Consider the following 23610-nt stretch of genomic DNA (forward strand, 5'->3'; position numbering starts at 1 on the left):
GTGGGTTCGATTCCTCGTACGGTACAAACATTTGTATTCATGAGTATGATTGTTTGTATTGGTCTGGGTGTTTTCTATGTATAATATGTATTTATTTACAAAAAAATGTATCCATGTATTTATATCAGTTGTCTAGTACCCATAACACAAGCTCTACTTAGCTTGGGACTAGATGGCGCTGTGTATATGTATTGCTGTGCTGTAGTATTTGGGATGATTAAGGTCATGCTCACACAGACGAAGTCATAGTCAGAAGATAGTAATATTATAAAGGGAAAATAATAAAATAATTCCCTATCTATATGATCCTTCTGGATAATCATTGTCTTTCATAAACCGTGAAGCAGCAAGCTTTTTCAACATTTTCACTGGCATAACAAACGATAATGTCTGCGAATCTCCTACAACAATATAATGTTAGCGGCATAAGATTTTAAGGCTTGTTTATAGTCGATCTGAGAATTTTTCTTCCATTATAGAACCTAATATCTAATATGGAGTTTTTGTAGATGTATGCTAAAATCTTTTTCCAAGTATTTAGTTAACTTTGGACAAATTTGTTTGGATGATATCGCTGTCTCGCTAATTTTAGTTGCTTACTTTGTAAGCTGTATTCAGATTTTAAGGGTATAGCAGTGCAATTATAGGACATGGATACTTAAATCTTAATCCTTCGGAATGACAATGCTAGAGTACCACAAGTGTTATATGACTACATAAAAATTGGTGTTTTGTTCCTTGAGTGATGAGTCCATACGGCTATGAGCCATTTTGTTTTACTATGGCACATACATGCAGGTTTATCTATAGTTAATTACATGGGTTTAAATATTCTCTAATATATCTAATATGGGGTTTTATTAAAAGTATGCTATAAAGCTTTTTCCAAGTATTTAGATAACTTTGGACAAATTTGTTTGGATGACATCGCTGTCTCGCTAATTACAGTTGCCAAGCTGCTTCCTTTGTAAGCTGTATTCTGATTTTAAGGGTATAGCAGTGCAATTATAGGACATGGACCTGGACCCTTCATCTCCCCATTATCGATGATGACAATGCATGAGTACCATAAGCGAAAACACAGATTTTTATGTACTCATATGAGTGAGTACATGAAAATCATTGTTTGTTCCTTGGGTGATTCTCCATACAGCTATTTTGTTTTGCTGTGGCACACACACGCAGGTTTATCTATAGTCAATTGTATTGCTCATAATATTATGTACATATAAAAATTATTATCTATTTACATGCGATGGTTATTTGCTACTATTATGAGATAGGGCGCTGTTAGTTTATGGGATAATGAAGAAATTAATTTGCGAATAATGTAGCCAAAATTTTGTTTAATTGATTATTACTTACTTTTCAATTATACTTAAAATGTCGCTTGACTATAACAATTATAAGAATTATCACTGAAATATGTAAATTTGGTTACTATAATACAAATAGACAATTTTGTTTGATTTTTGGAATTCAAATATCCATCTAGACCCAAGTTAAGGTAGATAAAGCTTATGCTACGGGTACTAGCCAACTGATACAAATACATAGAGATTTTTTTTCGTAAAATCATGAATATTCCATACAGAAAACACCCAAACCGATACAAACAATCACACTCATGAATACAAATGTTTGTACCGTGCGAGGTATCGAACTCGCGACCATCGGAAGTAAGGCGATATGCTAAACCGCTAGACCACCGAGGCCGTCGAATTATGTCGTTTAAATAAATAGTATTAAAATCTAGAAGAAGATATGAACAATACATCTATTATATGTATTGTAGAAACAAACATCCGGCATGAAAAAGTAATTGACATGTACATTTAGAAGTTTCGGAGAAAATTGAGTACGTACATAAGTAGGACTTAAAAAGATTTAACGAGGTTTGTTTTGAGTGAGTTTGCACAAGTACATATTCATAATGCAAATGATGTGAGAGAAATATCGGGTATTGTTCCAATTATTACAAGACTAGCATTGTTCTATCGTGTCTACCCGCGGTTAATATAAATTTAAAGAAATTAAATAATATATGAAATAAAAGAACATCTAATGCTTCGTTTTCGCGTAATATTGATTTGATTTGGTCAGCTACGAAACTGGAGTAGCCTCAAGGATTGGGCTCCCAAATGAAAAGGTTCTTTCTAATCCGTTTTGTAGTTTGAGAGATTCAATTCGGTTTCGCATGCAAACAAACAAACAAAAGAACTCTCAGTTTCAATTTCAGTTACTCAATTGTTATCATGAGATTTAGTATCTTCTTTAATAATCAACACTTGTATATAATTATTATGTAGCTGTTAAAGCTTAACAGCTACATAACAATTATAATGTTCTGTAACTCGTTTCCTTCAATTTCCGAATGCTGTAACAGGACGTAGCTAGAACGCTTCCAACAATTTACTTGTAGACAAGTATAAAAACTTCAGTGACAAGCCAATTTGCAAATGTTGAAGGAAAATCTGAATAATAAACAAGAAGTAAAAAGCCAATGATTTCCTTTGTCAGCTGGCTTTTTATTTTTCCAAGAAAGTTAGTACGTAACTGCATAGTTGCTTGTCTGTTGCATTTTTCTATTAAAAACTAAAAATATGCATATTCGAAGTGGAATAACTTATTACGACGACAATAGCATTATTATACAATCAGAATAAAGTATAAAGTTTTGCGAGAAAAAATTATATAATAATAATAATAATCTCAGGCCAATTTACACAGCGCCATCTAGATCCAAGTTAAGCTAGTTAAAGCTTGTGTTATGGGTACTAGATAACTGATACAAATACATAGATAATTTTTTTTCGTAAATACATACAAAGTACACATAGAAATCACCCAGACCGATACAAACAATCATACTCATGAATACAAATGTTTGTGCGAGGAATTGAACTTGCGACCATCAGACGTAAAGCGGTATGCTAGACCGCTAGACCACCGAGGTCGTCAAATATATAGTATCTATATACTATAGTACATATATATACATTATATTTGTATTAAATTCTTATTATAAAATAAAAAATACACTTAAGTTAAAAGGATGCAATGATCTAAAGGAAATATTATTAGCTATGGCAGATTTAACAAACTTTAAATTTAGAGTATTTGTCAAACTTTAAATAACTGAAAGCAGTTGTGAAGTAGGAACTTTTGTTCTAATATTGCTGAATCTATTCTTTAATTTTACTTACATTACAAACGCAGAGGTTTGTGAGTATGGATGTACAGATGGATAGTTACTCTTTCACACAAAAACTACTGAACGGATTTTGATGAAACCTTGCAGTTATATAGTTTCTACTCGTATATCAGAATAACATATAGGTTATAAATTTCATGCTGGTAAAATCGCGGGCACAGCTAGTATTATAAAAAGGAAAGATTTCGGTTATGTAGTCGTTTCTATATATGACAAACTAAAAATGTACAGGATTAATTTTAATAAATATTTTATTAATTGCAAGCAATATTATCAACTAGTAACGTACTGTATTATACTCGGACGATGCCACAGGATTCAAATAGTTAACAATGATTAGTTATTTTGATCTAGAAAGTTCAGATAAATATAACCATCCCCACCTATTGCTCTAAATTCTCTGACCTTCTAACATTTTTAAAATGAAATTCAAGCAAAACGTAACCTTTAACGTGATTGGATATTGACTTAGCTGAACAAGCCATCTCATACGAGATTAGCATAAAATTGAATTCGCCTCAACTTTCCGAGACCCACTGTGTGCTGCTAGACTCGTTAATGCTGTTTGTTGTATGATTCCTCTTTAACTATAGTGTTGAAGCGTTTTTATACAGTTAATTAGCTGACGTTTATGTTTTCAACATGCGACATGCATAAACAAATAAAAAGAAAGAAAAACATTTATTGAGAACCATTATTACATTTACACATTTGACAAAGGTACATTTTATATATATAAATATACATATTCCCCAAAATAAACCGCTAAAATTTAAAATCTCTTTAAGGAAAATTATATTAGATAGACAGAGACAGCCCTTGGATAGCGGCGACAAATCTCGACATAAAATGTGATTCACATGCATTGTATGCATGTCACGTGTCCAATAATATCCGTATGGATATTATTATTATTTATGTAGTAATTTGTTAAATTTTTATTTCATTATGTTGTGGTATTGTTATCTAGCACGTGTGATTAAGTACGCCTGCGTAGGTACAAACTGAAAACCAGCGCTGGACGCCCATCAGTCCGGCAATAGCTGAGTTTGTACCTATTGCCAATCATGTTAAATATGTATAAATGTGTAGCTGTGTAACTGTGCTGATGTTGGCAATAAATGGATTTATTATTATTTATTATTATAAATATATATACATAAGCACACACACTCATATATACATATACACATACATACATACACACTTAGAACAATTACAAAAAATAATATATATATGTCTTAAAGATAGTATACATGAACGTGGATGGATGGAAATGGACAGTACGACCAAAGAAAAGTTGGACGGATTGTGTGAAAGATGATATGAATAAAAGGAGAATATGCTCAGATACGACGGTCGATAGGGATCAGTTGAAAAGGATGACATACTGCGCAGACCACAAATAATGGGATAAAGGCAAGGCAATGATGATGATAAGCAAATATGAGTTAACTTCACGTGACATCAAAATATCAGCAGTCATCATCTATATTGTTGTCAGAAATAGATTATACATTATTTCCAATAGATTGTTTACTGATATTTCCTTTTCAGTGGAAATATTCTGTACATCATTTGCATTACACTTAGTTGACATTTATACTTTACAATGTACTACTTGACAATTATACTAACTTTTGCCCGCGGCTTCGCTCGCGTTAATTTATCCCTTTAGGAGTGGAATTTATCAAAATCCTTTCTTAGGGGATGCCTACGTCATAGTAGCTTTATGCATGCTCAGCCCGATCGGTTTAAAATTGAGAAAGTTTCATACAAACTGTCATCCCCTATTTTATCCCCTTGGGTGAAGAATTAATCAAAATCCTCTCTTAGCGGATGCCTACGTCATAACATCTATCTGCATGCCAAATTTCAGCCCGATCCATCCAGTGGTTTGGGCTGTGCGTTGATAGATCGCTATGTCAGTCACCTTTGAGTTATATATATATATAGATTTTGCCCAAACTAAATAAAATCTTTTTAAATTATAAGCTTTTTTAAATCTTTAAAGCATCTGTATTTTGAAATTAGATTTAATAATGTAATTAGACAAATATTATATCTGCACTATTATTCTTATTCAACATCTCGATATCATAAGTTTAGCGGAATAAAGTACAGATCTGTGTCTGTACAGATACAATACTATCTACCCATCTAGGCTTCGCACGTGTGTACTAATAATAACGATAGTAATGGACATATAAACTTTCCGCTTGAATCACTCTATTTATTGCTACGAAATGCATTAAAATCAGTTGCGTCGTTTAAAAGATTTAAATAAATGGACAGACAGCGTAAGCGACTATATTTTATACTACGTAAAGATGCGGCAATATGCAAGTCAATTATTGAATAAACGGCACCGATGCCATGAATTAAGATATTCATGAATATTGATCCCAAAAAGCAATAACCAAAATATGTATAAAAGAAAAAAGCCGACATAAATTAGTTTTCAAAAGTTATTCACGTTGAATTGGAATTCTAGAGTTTGGAATACGCGTCAAGAAATTTGCATACAGTGTCGCCTCGTTGTACGTCCGAAATTGAGTTCCCGCGCCTATCACAAAATCAATATGGCTGCCAACTCACTTTCCCCGTACCACTGTAATCAAACTGGGAGCGAGGCAATTGCAAGATTCATATCCATCGCGGACTTGGAATGACTTTATATGTAAATCTAAAGCTTTACCTCCATTGTACAAGTGGCAGGTTCTGATTTTAAGCGACGCTGTTCGCATTTATTAAGTGTTATGGGTATATGGGAATATATTTGGTGAGGCCTGTTCATTTCTGATTTGCGTTAGGGTTGGGTAACTAATAAGGTTTATTGTAAGTTCGATGTTCGTAAGCTTTGATTATTTATTATTCACGAACATTACGATATCTTCCTAGAAATATATTTATATGTATTGATTTTGAAAGCCTAGTGGTTTCCCACTTCGACCTATGGAACCCAAAATTCGTGATTTCGAAACTGACCGGTACTAAATAACTTTGTGTGGGCATCTGTATATATATAACTGACTTTCTAGCAAAGCAAACACTGTTAATTTTTAACAGCAAGACAATGATAGATTTAATATCAGCATGAATTAAATTTCATTCCATCAAAGACAAACTCACTGAGACAAGGTTGAGGTAGTATGGTCACGTAATAAGAAGAGAAAAAAATCATATGACCAATAAAAGTGCAGAACCTTAACACCGGTCCAAAGAGACTAGGCAGACTTTCTCTATGAACTTGGGACTCCGATATCAAGAACGAACTAAAGGAAACGGAAATAAACGATTCAACGACCTAGGACAGATGTGCCTGCCGAAGAAGGACTTGGAGAGCTGACCTCAAATGAAATGGGACAAGGCTAAGCAGAGAAAGAAATTATCTTTCTTCATCGACTTGATTAAATAGTTTTGCATGATTAATGCCGCAGGAATAATCTAGAAATAAAGAAGGTCACAATTGATCTTTACGTCGCTTTTCGTTGGCGCAGCTCATGTAATTGTGTTACACTGACCAATTTTGTTCCTTATAAAACTTTGGGAAAACTTGCCCGACCTGACGTTACTTAACTTTTTATCGAATTTTCAAGGGAACATATCTAAAAGTCACTTTTGCTCGACGGCTTACGGTCCAGTGATTTGCGCGAAAAGTTTGGAAAATGAATGTTTGTAGATAATGCGAGTGTTTAGGATTATAAGTAACTAGCTGTCCAGGCAAACGAAAGGTGAAAATTTAGGCATAATTTACAAATATAAAGAATTAAAATTTTGACCAAAAAATATGTTATGGGTTACAACCCTTATCACTTAGGGGTATGAAAAATAGATTATAGCCGATTCTTAGTCATACTGAATATGCATATAACATTTCGTAAAAACCAAACTGAATCTGATACTAATCAAACTGAAACTGGTCAAACTTATTGAAAGGAGAAATGAAAGGTTGTATGGAAGTATCGTCAACTTTAAAGCTAGAAGCTTGAAACTTATTTTTAGGCTTTTCAATATATGATAAAATAAATAAATATGACAATGATAGTTTGTAAAAATGTTACCCTTTAATTAAATTAAATAATTAATAAAAAAATTAAAATAAAATAAGGGATGAAATTTTGTATGTCAAATCGTAATTTTCAAGCTAAAACTCTGAAACTGTTTTCTTTGGGGTTAAGTTAGTTATAGATGGTTATGTATCAAAATATTGCCTGTTACAATCCAAGTTAGTAACAGTAGGTAGTGGAGATTCTAATTTGCCAGTGGGTCCACAATGCAAATTAGTTTTAGCCGATTGTTTGAATAATCTTGATTGCCTCCAGATACAAGGTGAGATATGGTAATATACCTTCATACATACATATATCATACTAAACTATGCTAATATTTTATATATAATTATCTCTGTGGTCCAGCGGTTTAGCACACTGATTTACTTTTGATAATCGTGAGTTCGATTTCTCGCATGGTACAATCATTTGTATTCTCATTCGTATGACTCTTTGGGTCTAGGTGGTCCTACGTATATATTTACAAAAAAAAATGTGTGTAAGTATTTATATCAGATGTTTATTATCCTAAAGACGAGCTCTGTTATCTTGGGATTAGACGTCCGTCGTCCATTGTCGACGTCTCTAACGTAGGAATTGTTGAGGGATATATGTATATATCTAAGATTAACGAATCTAATTTGGTATAGTATAAATCTAACGAGTTATACTATACCAAAAAATTCACAATGTATAAACAGGAAATTTACCATGATAATAATATTTAAAATTGGAGAGGTTTAGAAGTAAGCAATAAATGGAGAAACCGGCAGTAGTGTCTTTGCATTGTATTTTTTTTCTTATTGTAGGAGCTTAGGATAACATTAGTAAACCGATTAGTTCCATCTGAGTTTCTAAATTAATTACATATTTTATCGTATAGTAACAATAAATTTATAAATTAACCGATTGTTTTTATTCAATTGCCGATAAAGTACTTTGAAAAATATCTTAACTAAGACGAAAAGTCTTTAAGCAAGACTTTCCGTCTCATTCTTCATGCATGATGTTGAACACCATCAATACAACCAATAGTTTGTCAATTGGGGGAGTCTACTCTTTTCATCAGATATCCAAGTCGCTTAATGGAATGAGTTCTGAATGCAATCTAAGTGCAAATTTTATTATTTAAACATGAAAATATCAGACATACTTTTTCTAATGTAATTTTAAAAGTAGTACTCAGTGTTTCCAACAAAATTAAACTATCATAACAATATCATTTTTAAAACTTATTGTTATATTCCTAACCAAGTTAGCTCAATCTGTTTTAGTGGCGTTAAATTTGTTACATGCCCGGAACCAATCAAGCAACAGTTTCGTAAAGTTTTATGCAGTTTTAATCTCAGTTCGAGTTGGCAACATCACCTGCGCGGATGGAAATTGATTTATGCTCTCAACTTTGCCGGTTGAAAGGATTTTATACAAAATTATATTAAGCATTTTTAATGATTTACCGTGTGAAGTTCAGAATGGAACGCGTACTTAAATAGGTTACTTACCATCAGGGGTAATTAAAAAAAATATTATAAAAAGTAACTAAAATGACAAAGAAGCTGTCTTTGAATTTTAGGAAGATAGGGGAAGTTTAAGGTACATTTGTGTGGAGAGATTTGTAGATAGCCAAATTGTTGTTAGAGTAATTTTGCCAGGTTCATGTAGGGCTAAAAAAAACAAGATTTTTAATGAAATTAGAATGACAAACAATTTCTCCAGCAAGGTGAAACGACGATCTGATCACGATCGCTGAAAGGCGTTGGATACGAGCAATGCAGGACCGATCATCGTGAAGATCTTTGGAGGAGGCCTTTGTTCAGCAGTGGACGGCTTCTGGGCTGAGATGATGATGACGATGATGATGTACTTAAATACATCAGGGTAGATAAAAATAGTATATATAAATATAATAGTAGATAAAAATGTTATTATAAATATGGTAAAGATGCTATCTGCGACCGAATTCCGAATTTTAGAGAAATTGGAGTTTAAGGAACGTATGTGTGATGAGATTTGTAGTTAGCCAAATTCAACCTATTGATGTTAGGTAGGGAATATTATTCATCGACGGTAGATGACATGAGGGGTTTTGGTTGATTTTTACCATGGACGTGGCAAAAAACCTCCATAAGCCACTAGGGCTAAAGAAACAACTTCTTTAATGTTATCGGAATGGCAAACAAGCTGATCGCCCACCTTGTGGTAAGTGGTGACAATCTATCAACATGAACATCATTAAAATAATGGGCGGTTCTATAAGAAAATACTATTAATGGAATAAAGTTTATTTCCACATCTTTGTCTGTTCTTGTCGTAGACAAGTATATACTCGGATTTCCCAGAAACTTGTATTACAAAGTAGGTTCTGTCCTTATTACCTTACTGAAAGCGACTGAAAACTTTATACAAAGAATGCTCATCTCAAGTAAGATTGTGGTCAGAGAAGTTAAATTTGTTACAAGTTATAGAGAAGGTATTATTAAGAATAAAAGTTCCTCTATATTGTCCACGAGAGTAACAAACGACAACTGTCTACTTTTTGTAAACGTGTTAGTGTTTTTATGAGAAATAAATATTTGTATTTTTGTTATAACTTAGAGAATAGAATAGAAAATAATTTATATAAATAAATTTACATTGAAGCACGTTTGAGTAGTCATCACATTTTTTTAATCTACCGCTCATTAGGAAAGCTGTTTCATCACAAGAAGAACGAGCTAGAAATTTGAGTGTTGCCCTTTTAAATAATTTTACTTTACATTTTTAAGTTGAATTATGTGAATACAAACTACCAATTAGAAGTAATTCAATTAATTGCTCAAACAGAGAAAATATTAAATATACAACCAACAGGTTGAGCAATTAAATAAGAGTAAATCATTCGTAGTGATTAGAGCAGACCAGACCAGAAGCAGCACTCGTTCACGAGTATGACGGATGAGCCATACTCGTCGTATCATATCCGTCATACTCGTTATTATGGCTGGCAACGGCAGTGAAATAGGGTAATATAAATAAAATTACTTACCAAAATTATAGTGATGTATTTAGTGGTAGCGTATATGACACAATGTAGCAAAACAATATAATAAAAAATATATGTCAAAAATTGTATATAAAAATATATGGTTTAAAAATAGAAATATCTATAAAAAGAGGTCTGTCGCCAACATGGCACGCCCCGGTGCAGAGCACCAATCTATAGTGGCGACTGTGCGCAGTTTTCTTGGGTGCCCTGCTCTAGGAGTAAGGGCAACACTTTGCGCACTGGTCTTTTCAAGATCCCCATGCTTCCCCGGATCTCCACCACCCTGACCACTCCGTCAGGACCGGTGAATATCTTAGAAATACGGCCTTTGGGCCAGGTTCCTCGCGGAAGATTTGGATCCGCCACCAGAACTGGATCTCCCACTTTGAATTTGGCTTGCGTCGATCCGGCCTTTCGTGGAATCAACGTGGGTAGGTATTCATGAAGCCATCTGGCCCAAAACAGCTCCGCTAACCGCAGTACCTTCCTGTGGTCTAAGCGACGGCAAAGATCTGCATCGGTGCGGGGACGGACCAACTCGGTTGATGGTGTGCCCAATAAAAAATGGAAGGGTGTGAGGGCCTGTAGTGTCTCCGGCTCTACTGGTACGTGTGTCAGCGGGCGAGAATTGACTACTGCTTCCGCTTCCAGAAGTAGGGTACTCAATACTTCCTCTCTTGGAGCTTGTTCTTTCAGGGTTACGGAAAGCGCAGACTTTATTGATCGCACTAAGCGTTCCCACGCACCTCCCATTGATGGTGCCGCTGGACAAATGAAGACCCACTCTATTTTATGGTTGGCCGCGAAGTCGAAAACGTCTGTGAGTTGGTTGGCTGCGCCGACAAAAGCCGTGCCGTTATCTGAGATGATTCTCGCTGGACATCCTCTACGAGCAATAAATCTTCTTAGGGCCATGATAGCAGCATCTGCGGAAAGGCTTCCTACGATCTCCAAATGAACGGCTCTGATGGTAAGGCATGTGAATAGAGCTACCCAGCGTTTTTCTCGTCTGCGCCCAACGGCAACTTCAACTGGACCGAAGTAATCAAGACCGCAGAAGGAAAACGCGCGCTGATGATGGGATAACCTATCTTCAGGAAGATCACCAAATTGAGGCGTAGATGGGAGAAGCTTCCTAATCCTACAGAAACTGCATTGTTTGGCAACAGACCTGACACTTGGGCGTAAAGCTATTATATAAAATTTGCCGCGCAGGAAGTTAACGACGGTCTCGATATTACCATGACCAAATTTCCGATGATAGTGATCGAGAAGGAGTTTTATAATTGGATGTCGACCGTCTAAAACAATAGGGTTAATGTCCTGCGCGGGTGCATCTAATACAGCACGAATTCTTCCATTTAAACGGATTAAACCGTCTTCTCCCAACATCAACACAAGACCTCTAAGCCTCCCTTGATTAGTTGGGGGAAGACCCGCGGTAAGCCTCAAGAATTCGTGTTTAAATGATTCCAATTGAGTATATAAAAATAGGTGCCTCTCGGCCTCCAAGATTTCTGCGGCCGAAAGAGGTTTCAAAACTTTGAAGGAGACCTTGGAGGCAGCACTCTTTAATTTTGAATTTGGAGGTTTTTTCAAAAGCGACCGAAATATTTTAGCACAATGATGTGCACGAGCGGTTGCTCTAACCAACCGAACCCAACGACCGAAATGATCGTGATTCGCTACGATCGGAGATGGCATTTCCGGATGTTCGGTTAGCAAAAATGTTAACGCGTGTTCGGGTTTTAGTTCCTCAATTACTAGTGGAGCAATGACCGCAGGCTCGCGAGGCCATTCGTCTGGTGGAGACAAAAGAAAATCTGGACCAGTATACCATCGAGAGGAAGAGGAAAGAGAGTATAGACCGCGTGTAGCATCATCTGCTACATTTAAGGCCGATGGAACATAACGCCAATTGGCAACGTTTGTAGTCTCTAATATTTCTCCTACACGGTGAGCAACAAACGGCTTAAACGTGCGGGCATCGCTACGCAACCACTTTAAAACCGTTAGGGAATCCGTCCAAAAGAAAACTCTAGAAGCAACAAGACGGTGTGCCTCCAGGATGTAAGTTGCGAATCGAGAAGCCATGAGAGCCGCCTGTAACTCGAGCCGTGGGATAGACACAGGCTTTAAAGGGGCTAGGCGCGCTTTTCCACCTATAAGAGCCAAATGAACAGATTGGTCCTGGTGGACAAAACGCCAAAACGCCACACAAGCGTAAGCGGATTCACTTGAGTCGGCTAGGACGTGGAGCTGGCATTCCGCAGCAAATCTGGTTCGGTAACAGCGTGGTATTTTAATTTTGGCCGAGACTTCTGCTATACCGGCGAACCAAGTCTGCCACTTTGCCTTAGCAGAGGCGGGCAACTCCTCGTCCCAGTCAATACCCATTCTCCATGTTTCCTGAAATAAGATGCGACCGGCGATGGTTAGTGGCATCAAAAATCCAAGAGGATCGTAAACCTTCATGAGATGGGACAAGACTACTCTTTTTGTCACACTGGTAGGCAGTTCTGTGGACTTTCTAAAATTAAGAGTATCTTCCTTGATGTTCCAGGCCACCCCTAAAATTCTAACTTGCGAAGGAGATGTCGGTCCGAGACCTACCTCGGATGTGTCGGCAGCCCACAAGTCAGGACTTATTGTTGTAAGCGCTTTGGGGTTGTTGGATACCCATGAGCACATCTCTAAACAGGCTGCTTTATGCACGGTAACGATATCTGCAACTAATCGAGCGGCGAGTTCTGGGCTGTCTACACTTCCAAGGTAGTCGTCCATGTAATGGTCTCTAACAATAGCCTCTGCTGCTTCGGGAAACTTAGTCTGGTGCTCTAAAGCATTTTTATTTTTTAGAAAAATGGCGGTGCACGGACTGGAGGTGGCGCCGAAGATCATGGAAGACATTCTATATTCTGCTATAGGTAGAGAAGGATCGTCTCGCCAGAGAAAACGTTGTGCATCTCTATCTTGTGCCCTAATTTTTGTTTGCGGGAACATTTCACGAATGTCTCCGTTGAGGGCTACCTCACCTTCCCTAAAACGCATGAGAATTCCTAATAAGGGTTGTAAGAGGTCAGGACCAGGGAGTAGCAGAGAATTTAGGCTAACTCCTGAACATTTAGCTGCGGCATCATGAACGAGCCTCAGCTTTTTCTTTTGGGGGTGATATACTCCAAAATGAGGCAAATACCATAAATTACCTAAAGGAGGTACATTAGTACAAAGCTCTGCGTAATCTTTCTCTATCATCCCATTTATATACTGTTTATAAGCTTCGGCATAATTTTGATCCTTTTTAAACTTTCTTTCTAAACTATGAAATCTGGATAAAGCTAATTTATAACTGTTTGGAATTGAGATGATATCAGGTCGCCAGAGCAAACCAGTCTCAAACCTACCTGACGGAAGACGTTGGGTGGTTTCATTTAAAATAGCCAAAGCTCGCTCATCGTTTATGCTGTGGAAGTCCTTTTTTGTAATGCCAATCGAATCGAGATGATAATGTTCTTTTATTAAAGATTCTAAATCGGAAACCGAGCTATGATGGATAAACTCCGCGGATTTACCCGGAAGCCTACCGAACATTGTCCATCCTAGAACGGTTTGGACAGCCACAGGTTGGTTACGAGAACCGCGTCGGATGCCATGCGGTAATGACAAATGCCAATTGTCAATACCAATTATTAAGAGAGGCTTGGCTTCCTCGTAAGACAGTTCTTTTACCAAATCCTGAAGATGAGAGAACTTTGCAACATCTACAGTACGAATTGTTTGGCATGCTACACCCAAATTAGGTATTGAGCGAACTCGTTTTAAATTAAAGGTTTCGACAGAGTGCTTGCCTTTGATGTTAATATCAATGTAGGTTACTACAGAATCTTTCGCCAAGCCGCCCACACAATTAACTTGAATAGTGCCTTTCGGCCCTTGTGCACCGATTGTGTCAGCTACTATTTGGTCAATCAGAGTAACCGTAGACCCGTCGTCCAATAAAGCGTAAATATCCATCTCACCCTTTGGTCCAGTTACAGTTACCGGCAGCACTTTAAGAAGTGAGCGCGAAGGAGGCGTCTCGCATGGTATCGCACTGCTGCCGTGAGCGTGGGCCACAATTACTGGTGCGACTTCACTCTCCGAACTTACTTCACGTTCGCCAGTTGTTGTTGAACTGTAATGAACAGAATTTGTTAACTGTTTGTGAAGTAACTCATGATGGTAATATCCACCTTTGCAATTTATTACCCTACAGTTACCTTTGCAAGTCCTATAATAATGTTTGCCCCGCTTGAGACATCTTTGACAAACTTTATTATTTTTAACCCAATCCCATCTTTCATTAACAGAAATATTTTTAAATAAATCACAATTTGAGACCTCATGACCATTTTTTTTACAGTATAAACAATAAGCAATAGAGGGAGAATTTGAGGGCCTATTGTTATTAACTGCGGCCGTAGATGGAGTAACTTTGCCTTTTGACAACTTACGAGCTATGGAGTTTGAGGCGGTGGCATAACATATGTCACTCGGACTTTCGTCTGAGCTGACATTAGTCGTGACATGCGTGCGAGCCTTTTCTATGGGCTTAGGGCGCGAAATGTCATCGACAATGCCAAACCTCAAATGAACTCGAGACTGATGTGTGAGAAAGGCGGAAAGCAATTCTAATTTATATTGGAACCCGGTATCGGCATTTATGAATGCATAATCAACCCATTTCTCACGTATCAGTGGAGTTAATTTAAGTAGCACACTATGCAACAACTCTGGAGAGGCGAGGTACTCCACAGAACCCAACATCTTTATGGTGTGGACACAGTTGCGTACCACACAAGCTAACTGGTGGAGTTCCTTGCCACCGTCAGATGCTGACAGCTTGGACATGGCCTTAACTTCTGATACTAAGTGACGGATCAGAAGCTCAGGTTGACCAAACTGCTCCTGCAGAGCCGCCATGATTTCCTCTGGGTCTTGCGACAAGGCCAGGAGGGAAATGACAGCATCACGGGCGGCTCCTCGGAGTGCATTATTTAATCGACCTATATTTTCCGTCGCCGAAAACATATTTTTGGAATTTAGATATGAACTTCTAAATGTTAACCAATGAGTGGGTGACGTGCCGGAAAATATAGGCAAGCTAACTACCGTACCTGGGTTAATTTTTCCACTGCTACAACGGGCGAGGTCACTTATGACTTCAGCCAACTTCAGGAAGTCACTGGGTTGGTTTTGTGAAGTGGTAGGTACATGTGAGCCGTCATTTTTATTTTGGTTACAAATAAATTCGTTTTGTGTACCTAACGTGTGTGTCTGTGTACAAGGATTATGAACGTGAGAGGGCGGCTTGGAATGCAACGCGCCGGCTTCATTTGTAGCTCCCAGTGTCGCAGTAGTGCCTGGCTGAGGCACACCGTAGCTGTAGTTTTGGGTGGAGGTTACGCCGTGGGCACTTGATGCTGCCACTGCGTACGGTGCGGGCGCAAGGAAGCGCGTGCTCGCGCGTCGCAAATAATATATTTGCAACGCCTGGCGAGGCAGCGCGCTTGCGGCCGCATCGTAATGATGCTTCCGGTACTTCCAATGACGGTTGGACAGATGCGATATGGGGCGCGTGCTCGCGCGCCGCGGCACCGGCACTGATGCCAGTGACACAGACGCCAGGCGAGACCACACGCTCGCAGTCTGTGGCCAGCATTGGGCAGGAAACACCAGGCACTTGTGGCGCAGGTGTGTGCTGGGACGGCATAATCTGTCTCTCAGACAAAGATGCGTTAGTATGAGATACCCAATTTTCTACTCTAGAGCTTCTAAACGACTGTGAGTGCAAGCTGGCAGCTTCATCAATAGCCGCTAATTCAGCCTCTAATTCTAAGTTAGCTACCATACGGTCCCGTTCGGCGGCGGCTCGCTCCCGCTCGGCGGCGGCGCGATCTCGGTCGGCCTCGAGCTCGGCTAAGCGACGTGCATATAGTGCTTTTGCCGCAAGACGTTGAGCTCGGAGTGAGGTCGATGAATGATGGGAGCCGCGATGTGAACCGTGGGGATTAATGACACGTGAAGCGCTAGCGGATACCTCTGAAGGAGGGATATCTAGATCCGTTGGGGCGCTTTGTGCCGCTGCCATACCTCTTGTCAACACCATTTGTTGAAATATTCGGAAATAAATTATATAAATTTTTGTTGTATATAAAATATTTAATATTAGCTGGTAATTACACCGGTAGAAGGACCAATATTACGGCTGGCAACGGCAGTGAAATAGGGTAATATAAATAAAATTACTTACCAAAATTATAGTGATGTATTTAGTGGTAGCGTATATGACACAATGTAGCAAAAAAACAATATAATAAAAAATATATGTCAAAAATTGTATATAAAAATATATGGTTTAAAAATAGAAATATCTATAAAATGAGGTCTGTCGCCAACACTCGTGATTGGGTGCTGCTTGTGGGGACTAATCTGTTCGGGTTACGAATACTGATTAGATTATTTGCTTTTGCAATAGCACATGCTGGTAGTCTATTCTCCCCAATTTGAATTTAAAAATAAATCTGTGTTCTTGAAAACATATAATATTTATTTGAAAAGAATACGAGGTGAGTTTCTTGTCAGATCTTCTCATCTCGAAATCATACCGAACTGATGGTAAATTTGACATATCATAAGAGTCTGTAATAGACCTATGTTAGAAATATTTTCTCACAAATGTCACTAGATGGCGCTTTCATAAAAATAAAATGCGCCATCGTTTCGTTTTGTGCAAAAGCAGTTGAGGTGTTGTCATGTTTAATATTCAATCGTAGAATGTTCGAGAATGTTGTACCTAAGTGTACCTGTATTTGTGAATCACCAATAAACCATATAGACATAAACGGTCTTATTACAAAAAATCTGTTAAAACTCGGACGAAACGTGGTCTAAATGGTCGTGGTTTAAACCTTTCCTAATGTTAATACTTGGAATAAGCCTAACATTATTACGAATCCAGATCTAATAGAGGACTACTTAGTACTACAGTTAAATCGTTCATTATGTGTTTCATACAGAAATCAGTCACACATGTCTGTCTAAAACTAAAAATAAATTTATTTCTATTTATCTATGTCTTCATTATAACTATTTCATTAATATATAATATTTATTAATGTACTATTAGGCTGAAAATTAGTTTTAAATTACAGGTAGGAGTCCTATACGGAGAAAAGGAACGGCGAGATATTTTTATTGGATCGATTCGAATGGTGACTATTTCAAAGTCAAATGAGTGAAAAAATAACAAATAACGCCTTTTATATATTTTTATTATCCTAAAATTAGCCTTAAATATTTTTAGTTAATATATTTTTAATTTAGTTAAACTATTTTTCCAAAAACTACAACTTACAATAGAATTTTTAAAATGGAGTTTGTATTTTTGCATTTAGACCACTGTTAAACTAGGGGCATCGCAGGTCTAACTTTAGACCATAGACGAATCACGATTTAGAGATAAACTTCATTTTGTAATAAGGAATACATTGGTGAATGGTTTATTACTAGTGCTAAACCAGGTTTATCTTTTTGTAATAAGGCCGAAAGTGTTTGGTTTATAGTACCCTTAGGACCTCAAGGTTTTCACCTACATGAATAAAGATATTTTGAATTGTGAATTTTGATTTAATTGTTTCAATTAATTAAAACCAACTTCAAATTGTATGCAGTCAAGATAGTGATATCTCAATATATATCAAGCATGAATTATGTGTGACAAACAAGCTTTGGAATTGTAGATAAATGATAATGATAGTCAAGTGTCTGCAGTAACTGGCTTATCGTTGCTTATAAGTTAAGTTAAGGGGATTATTAGTAATATGAAGTGATGACCGACTCGATAGAATTCGCAGTTTTTTTCGATACCATTATGATAACCGGTTAACTGATCTGACCGGTTTTCTTTCGAAACTATTGTGATAAATTCCGAATTTGCCACCATGCGGTTAACCCATGGTAGCAAATTCGGAAACTCGAACTGACCTGACCTGACCTGCTCACCTTGTTATTCTCCATTTGTGCCCCGCCAACGTAAACCATTAGTGTACGCAAATGCGCTATTCCGTGTAAGTCAGTTTATTTATCTATGTGTATTTTTTTTTTAGCTACGAATATTTTATTTATATAAACCTTTAGTATTGGCATATATATGTATTTTGTTCTAGTATGTTATCTATTTATATTTCTATAGTGCGTTACATATCTTTTCTTTACTCTAAGTTTCGATCGACCAGGTCGATTGCTTTAAGCGAGAATTTTGTATAAATGTCCTAAGTTTCTTTTTTAATAAATATATTTCTGTGCTCAATAATTCATAGATATATAGATATAAAGCTTTATTTTCCAAATTTACAATCACTGTCCTGCATAATTCCTGTCGGGGTTCGTCTGCACGTGGTTCTCTCTTATTTATTAAGTAGGTACTCGTACATATGTTATTTAGAGTTTCTTACTTACTATGTAGGTACATATCACATTTAGACAGTATTTTAATGCATAAAGAATCAAATTATTATTATTACGAGCCCTCGAATAATTGTTAGATATATGCATAGATCATCAGTTTTATTTTTTAAACAAAATTGTTTTTGTAAATTTTCTTTCTCCTGCTAAACTCCTGTGGGGGTTTGTCTGCAGGTACATAGTGCTCTGTTATTTACCAAGTAGTTATATACGTTATTTAAACATTACTTTAATGTATAAAGAATTAAATTATTATTATGAGTCCTTAATAATTATTTATCAAGCATCATTGCCTTGCCTTTATCCCATTATTTGTGGTCGGCGCAGTATGTCATTCTCTTCCACTGCTCTCTATCGGTCGTCATATCTGAACATACTCTTCTTTTATTCATATCATCTTTCACACAATCCAACTTTTCTTAGGGCGTCCCCTCCCTTTAAATCCATCCACATTCATATTATACACTTTCTATAAGACATGATCCTCGTTCCTCAAAACATGCCCATACCAACTCAATCTATTACCTTAATGTTGTTAATTATTTATCAATCACTAATGTAAATACAATTACAAGTGAACTTCGATTGATAATGCTTCAATTCAATCCGAAGATCGTATTCGTCACATAACAACTAGTTTCGCTCTGTCGATTCACCACAATGTCTGTGTCGCCATTATCGTGAGCGATCTATTCGATTGTATGTAATTGCGTTTCGAGTTCTCGCCTCGTTATTGCGATGTCGTAACTCGTTTCCTATCATGTGCGACTATCATTTTGGGATTTGCGATTGTCTCTGGTTTTAATCTTTACCAGTTATTAATGGGAAATTCTGTGCATAATAAATGTTAGATATATAGACAGATAAAAAAACTTTAGTTTTCCAAATTTACAATTACTGTCCTGCAAATCTTTTGTCGGGGTTAGTCTGCAGGCACGTGGTTCTCTCTTATTTACTAAGTAGTTATCCTCCATTGGTGTCCTGTATCCTGTCCCGGTCTGTCTCCATTGTGTTTATCCTCCACTATAAAAAATGTATCAATTCGGTAGAACCAATGACACTTTGAGAGACCCAGCTTATGTAAGATGATCATACACGCCAGTCTTTGTGAAAAGGTATAGACCAAGCACTACATACATATAGCCGGATCGTCGTATATTCCCATGGAAGAGCCGGGGATCCATTCTACCTTGCTGCGTTTTGCTCTTCTGGCTTCCACTTCGGATCTGCTGTCCACTTCAGGTTTCCCAACTTGATGAATGATGATAATTCATAGGATTCTTTGGCCTAAATTTGGATTTTATAACACTTAGCTACGTTGCAACCGCCGTTCTCATCGAATCGAGAGACCATGTTATTCAGACACTATTTTAATGTATAATGCATTATTTTATTATTATGAGTCCATAGTATAAATACAATTAAATTTCGATTGATAATTCCTTAATTCGGTAATTCGGTCGTTTCAATCAGATCATCTCTGGTTTTAATCTTTACCAATTTATTAATGGGAAATTTCATTCCACATCAACCAAAAACTGTAGACTGATTTATTTATTTATTTATTTATTCTTTTGCACACAAAAATGTATACATGGCGGACTTAATGCCTGATGGCATTCTCTATCAGTCAACAGTCGCGTTGATCAGAGATAATAAGGCGGTGCACTTTAATAATTAATTAAAAGAAAAAAAGAAAAACAAAAATTATAACAAATAGATACAGAAAAATAATACATGTATATACAGATGCAAATATATAAAAATAGTAATATACCAATATAAAATATATAAGTTTATGGATTACATATAAAAAAAAAATATAAATCTAAACTACAAATAATGAATATTCATATAATCTCATGGAGTTTATATAATATCATATCTTAATAGAAGTTTGGTTGACTATTAAAGATATTTGGAATAATGTTCACGCAAAGACCTCTTCAAGGTAAGTTTGGTTTGACATCTTCTAAGGCCAACAGGAAGTGCATTCCAAAGGTTAATGGCAGAAATAGTGAAAGATTGAGATGAGAAATTAGAGCGATGAGAAGGAGTATAAAGCAGGTGATTAGATGAGTATTATGTAACATGTAATCACAATCTAACCTAGTTCTATGAATAAACTAGTTTAGAGCGTGGTTCGGTGTATATATTAATAGGAATAATACCCCAGGATACTTTCCACAACGCTACCTAGTCTCATCCAAAGCAGAGCTTGTGTTATAGGTAATATACAACTGATATAAATACTTACTTACTTTTTTTCTAAATACATATACAATGTACATAGACAACTTCTATAGAAAATAAACATAGTATTGGTACACCAATACGCTGACTATGATTGTTTATATCGGTCTGAGAATTTTTTACATATATTATGTACGTATTTATAAAAAAAACTGTATCTATGTACTTGTATCAGTTGTGTAGTACCCATAAGACAAGCTCTGTTCAGCTTGGGACTAGATGGCGCTGCGTGAATTATTCTGATATATTATAATCATATGATTATATTGTAGCAGTAATACGAAAAGTAAATTTCAAAATTCACCATGTAATTAAAAAAAAAACAAGTTATATTGAATTATATGATTAAAACCGAATAACGTTCGGCTGCCACACTCGTCTAATATTAAAATTGTCCAAAGAGTTTTCATTGTACATACCTAATTGGTAAAATTGTAAACTTTTTTAATTTTATGAGTTTTAATGGGATTTTTTACGAGACCTATACAATGTTATTTGATTGTATAATGTATTAATATACATACATCGCACGCATAACAAAAACGACACAACTCAAAGATTATAAATTTTCGAAAATGGATTTTAAAATAAATTCTATTAAAGTAGATTTTACAAAATACCTGGAAACCAATCCATTATCATTTATTTAAAAAGATGTACCCATGACGACGTAGCACAAAGTTTAGTTTTGTGATATATAACGGTCTCGGTGGTCTAGCAGTTTACTACACCGATTTTCTTCCGATGGTCGTGAGTTCGATTCCTCGCATGGTGCAAACATTTGTATTCATGAGTATAATTGTTTGTATCGGTCTGGGTACTTTATATATATATTATGTATGCATTAAAAAAAATGAATCAAAAATATTATATCAGTTGTCCCATAACATAACCGTTAACACAAGCTATGCTTACGTTGGAACTAGATGGTGATGTTAATTGTACATACATTACAATACGTTTTCGCCCAGGAAGAACGTCTTCCACACTCTAAACACCCCAAAGTAAGCAAAGTAACACCAAACTTACTGACCTTTGCTCAGCAACGTCCCGATATTTAGACAGTTTAGTGGCCAGTGGCCACGCACTCCAGAGTGTATTGTAATAAAAACAAATAAATCAATAATGTTCTTGTTTTAAAATAGTTAAAATTACGGAGCGTTCCTCTTCCAGTTCTTATTTTCAATTTACTTTTTCTTCTATATTTAAAATTTAAGTGGCCACGTTTCCTTATTTGTGGCCAGTATTAATAAGCGCCAGCTCGAGTAAACAAGCCGGTGATACAACCTGCTTAGACTAAGGAAGTTCGAAATACGAAACAAATATAATGATATAATAAATATTTTTAATTCTCTTTTTGTTTCAGACAAAGCGCCTTCTGAAGCAACATTCCGTGGGGCCGAGTTTCTCTCTTACGACCTCACTCAGACGGGCGGGGAACCTATAGTCAGTACTCAGGATGCAATATCGCTATACTTCAAGACTCGTCAGCCTAATGGACTGCTCTTTTATACCGGTACGCTTGGTATCTTTGTCTGGAAAGTTTTATCTTTTGTCTCCATTTCAATAGCACTGTAATACTTGTAGGTACGTAAGGAAAATATTACTGAACAGGTAATATTCTGTTTCAAATATGCAAGTACATTTTGCAATTATAGTTCACCTTTAAAGGATATTTTAAGTAATATTAATGGTCATGTAATCTGTAGATGTTGTTACTTGATCGAAAATATTGTTTTATATTAAAAACTAGATGTGCCCGCGGATTCATTCGCGTTAAATTTCATTAAAAAGTATAGTCTATATGTTATTCTGATGCATAAGCTATATTACTGTAAAGTCTTATCAAAATCTGTAAAGTAGTTTTTGCGTGAAAAAAAGTATCAAACCTGCATACTCACGAACTTTCGCGTTTATAATATTATATATTAAGATTAAGATTAACAGTGCAGTAGGCTAGCAGATTTTTGTAGAGAATATTAGTTGCTAAACAGCTTGCTTCGTAAATAAATTAGTACAATATTATAGTTAAAGTAAGTTCATTTAGATAAAATAATGACTGGAATTGAATAATTTTCAATATTCTTCTGTAGATAAAATAATACACAAGAATAAACAATATTAAATAACATATTAATAGGTCACGAAGCCGACTACCTGAACCTCGCGGTCCGGGATGGTGGCGTCTCTCTCACCATGGGACTTGGGAATGGGAAGCAAGAGATGCATATCAAGCCATCAAAGATAAGATTCGACGACCATCAATGGCACAAGCTGACAGTGCATAGGAGAGTGCAAGAGGTAAGATTTGTTATACCCACTCGTATTTTAAATGTTTATCTCTATATATAATAATTATGATAATAATAATAAATTTCTTTCTTCATCACATAACTCATCCATGCTTGGCTAAGGCCCGCGTGTTTGAATATATTACCCCCGTAAAAAGGGAGATATAATATATTATTATTATTATATATATATATATATATATAATAATAATCTCAGGACAATTCACACAGCGCCATCTAGACTCAAGTTAAGCTAGCTAAAGCTTGTGT

The 23610-nt window shown here is 36.2% G+C and overlaps 1 protein-coding gene across 1 annotated transcript in view; it reads left to right on the forward strand.

The window, feature by feature from the left end:
• Nucleotides 1-23610, forward strand: part of LOC131845741 (neurexin-1-like) — a 231611-nt gene that overhangs the window by 148073 nt on the left and 59928 nt on the right. Inside the window, exons 6-7 of the mRNA XM_059194832.1 lie at nucleotides 22416-22565; nucleotides 23190-23350. Of these exons, the coding sequence (XP_059050815.1) occupies nucleotides 22416-22565; nucleotides 23190-23350 (311 nt within the window). The remainder of the gene's footprint in view (nucleotides 1-22415; nucleotides 22566-23189; nucleotides 23351-23610) is intronic.

Source organism: Achroia grisella, unplaced genomic scaffold, assembly GCF_030625045.1.
Source record: "Achroia grisella isolate CSIRO2021 unplaced genomic scaffold, CSIRO_AGI_Agris_v1 utg483, whole genome shotgun sequence".
In the NCBI taxonomy this organism is placed as follows: domain Eukaryota; kingdom Metazoa; phylum Arthropoda; class Insecta; order Lepidoptera; family Pyralidae; genus Achroia; species Achroia grisella.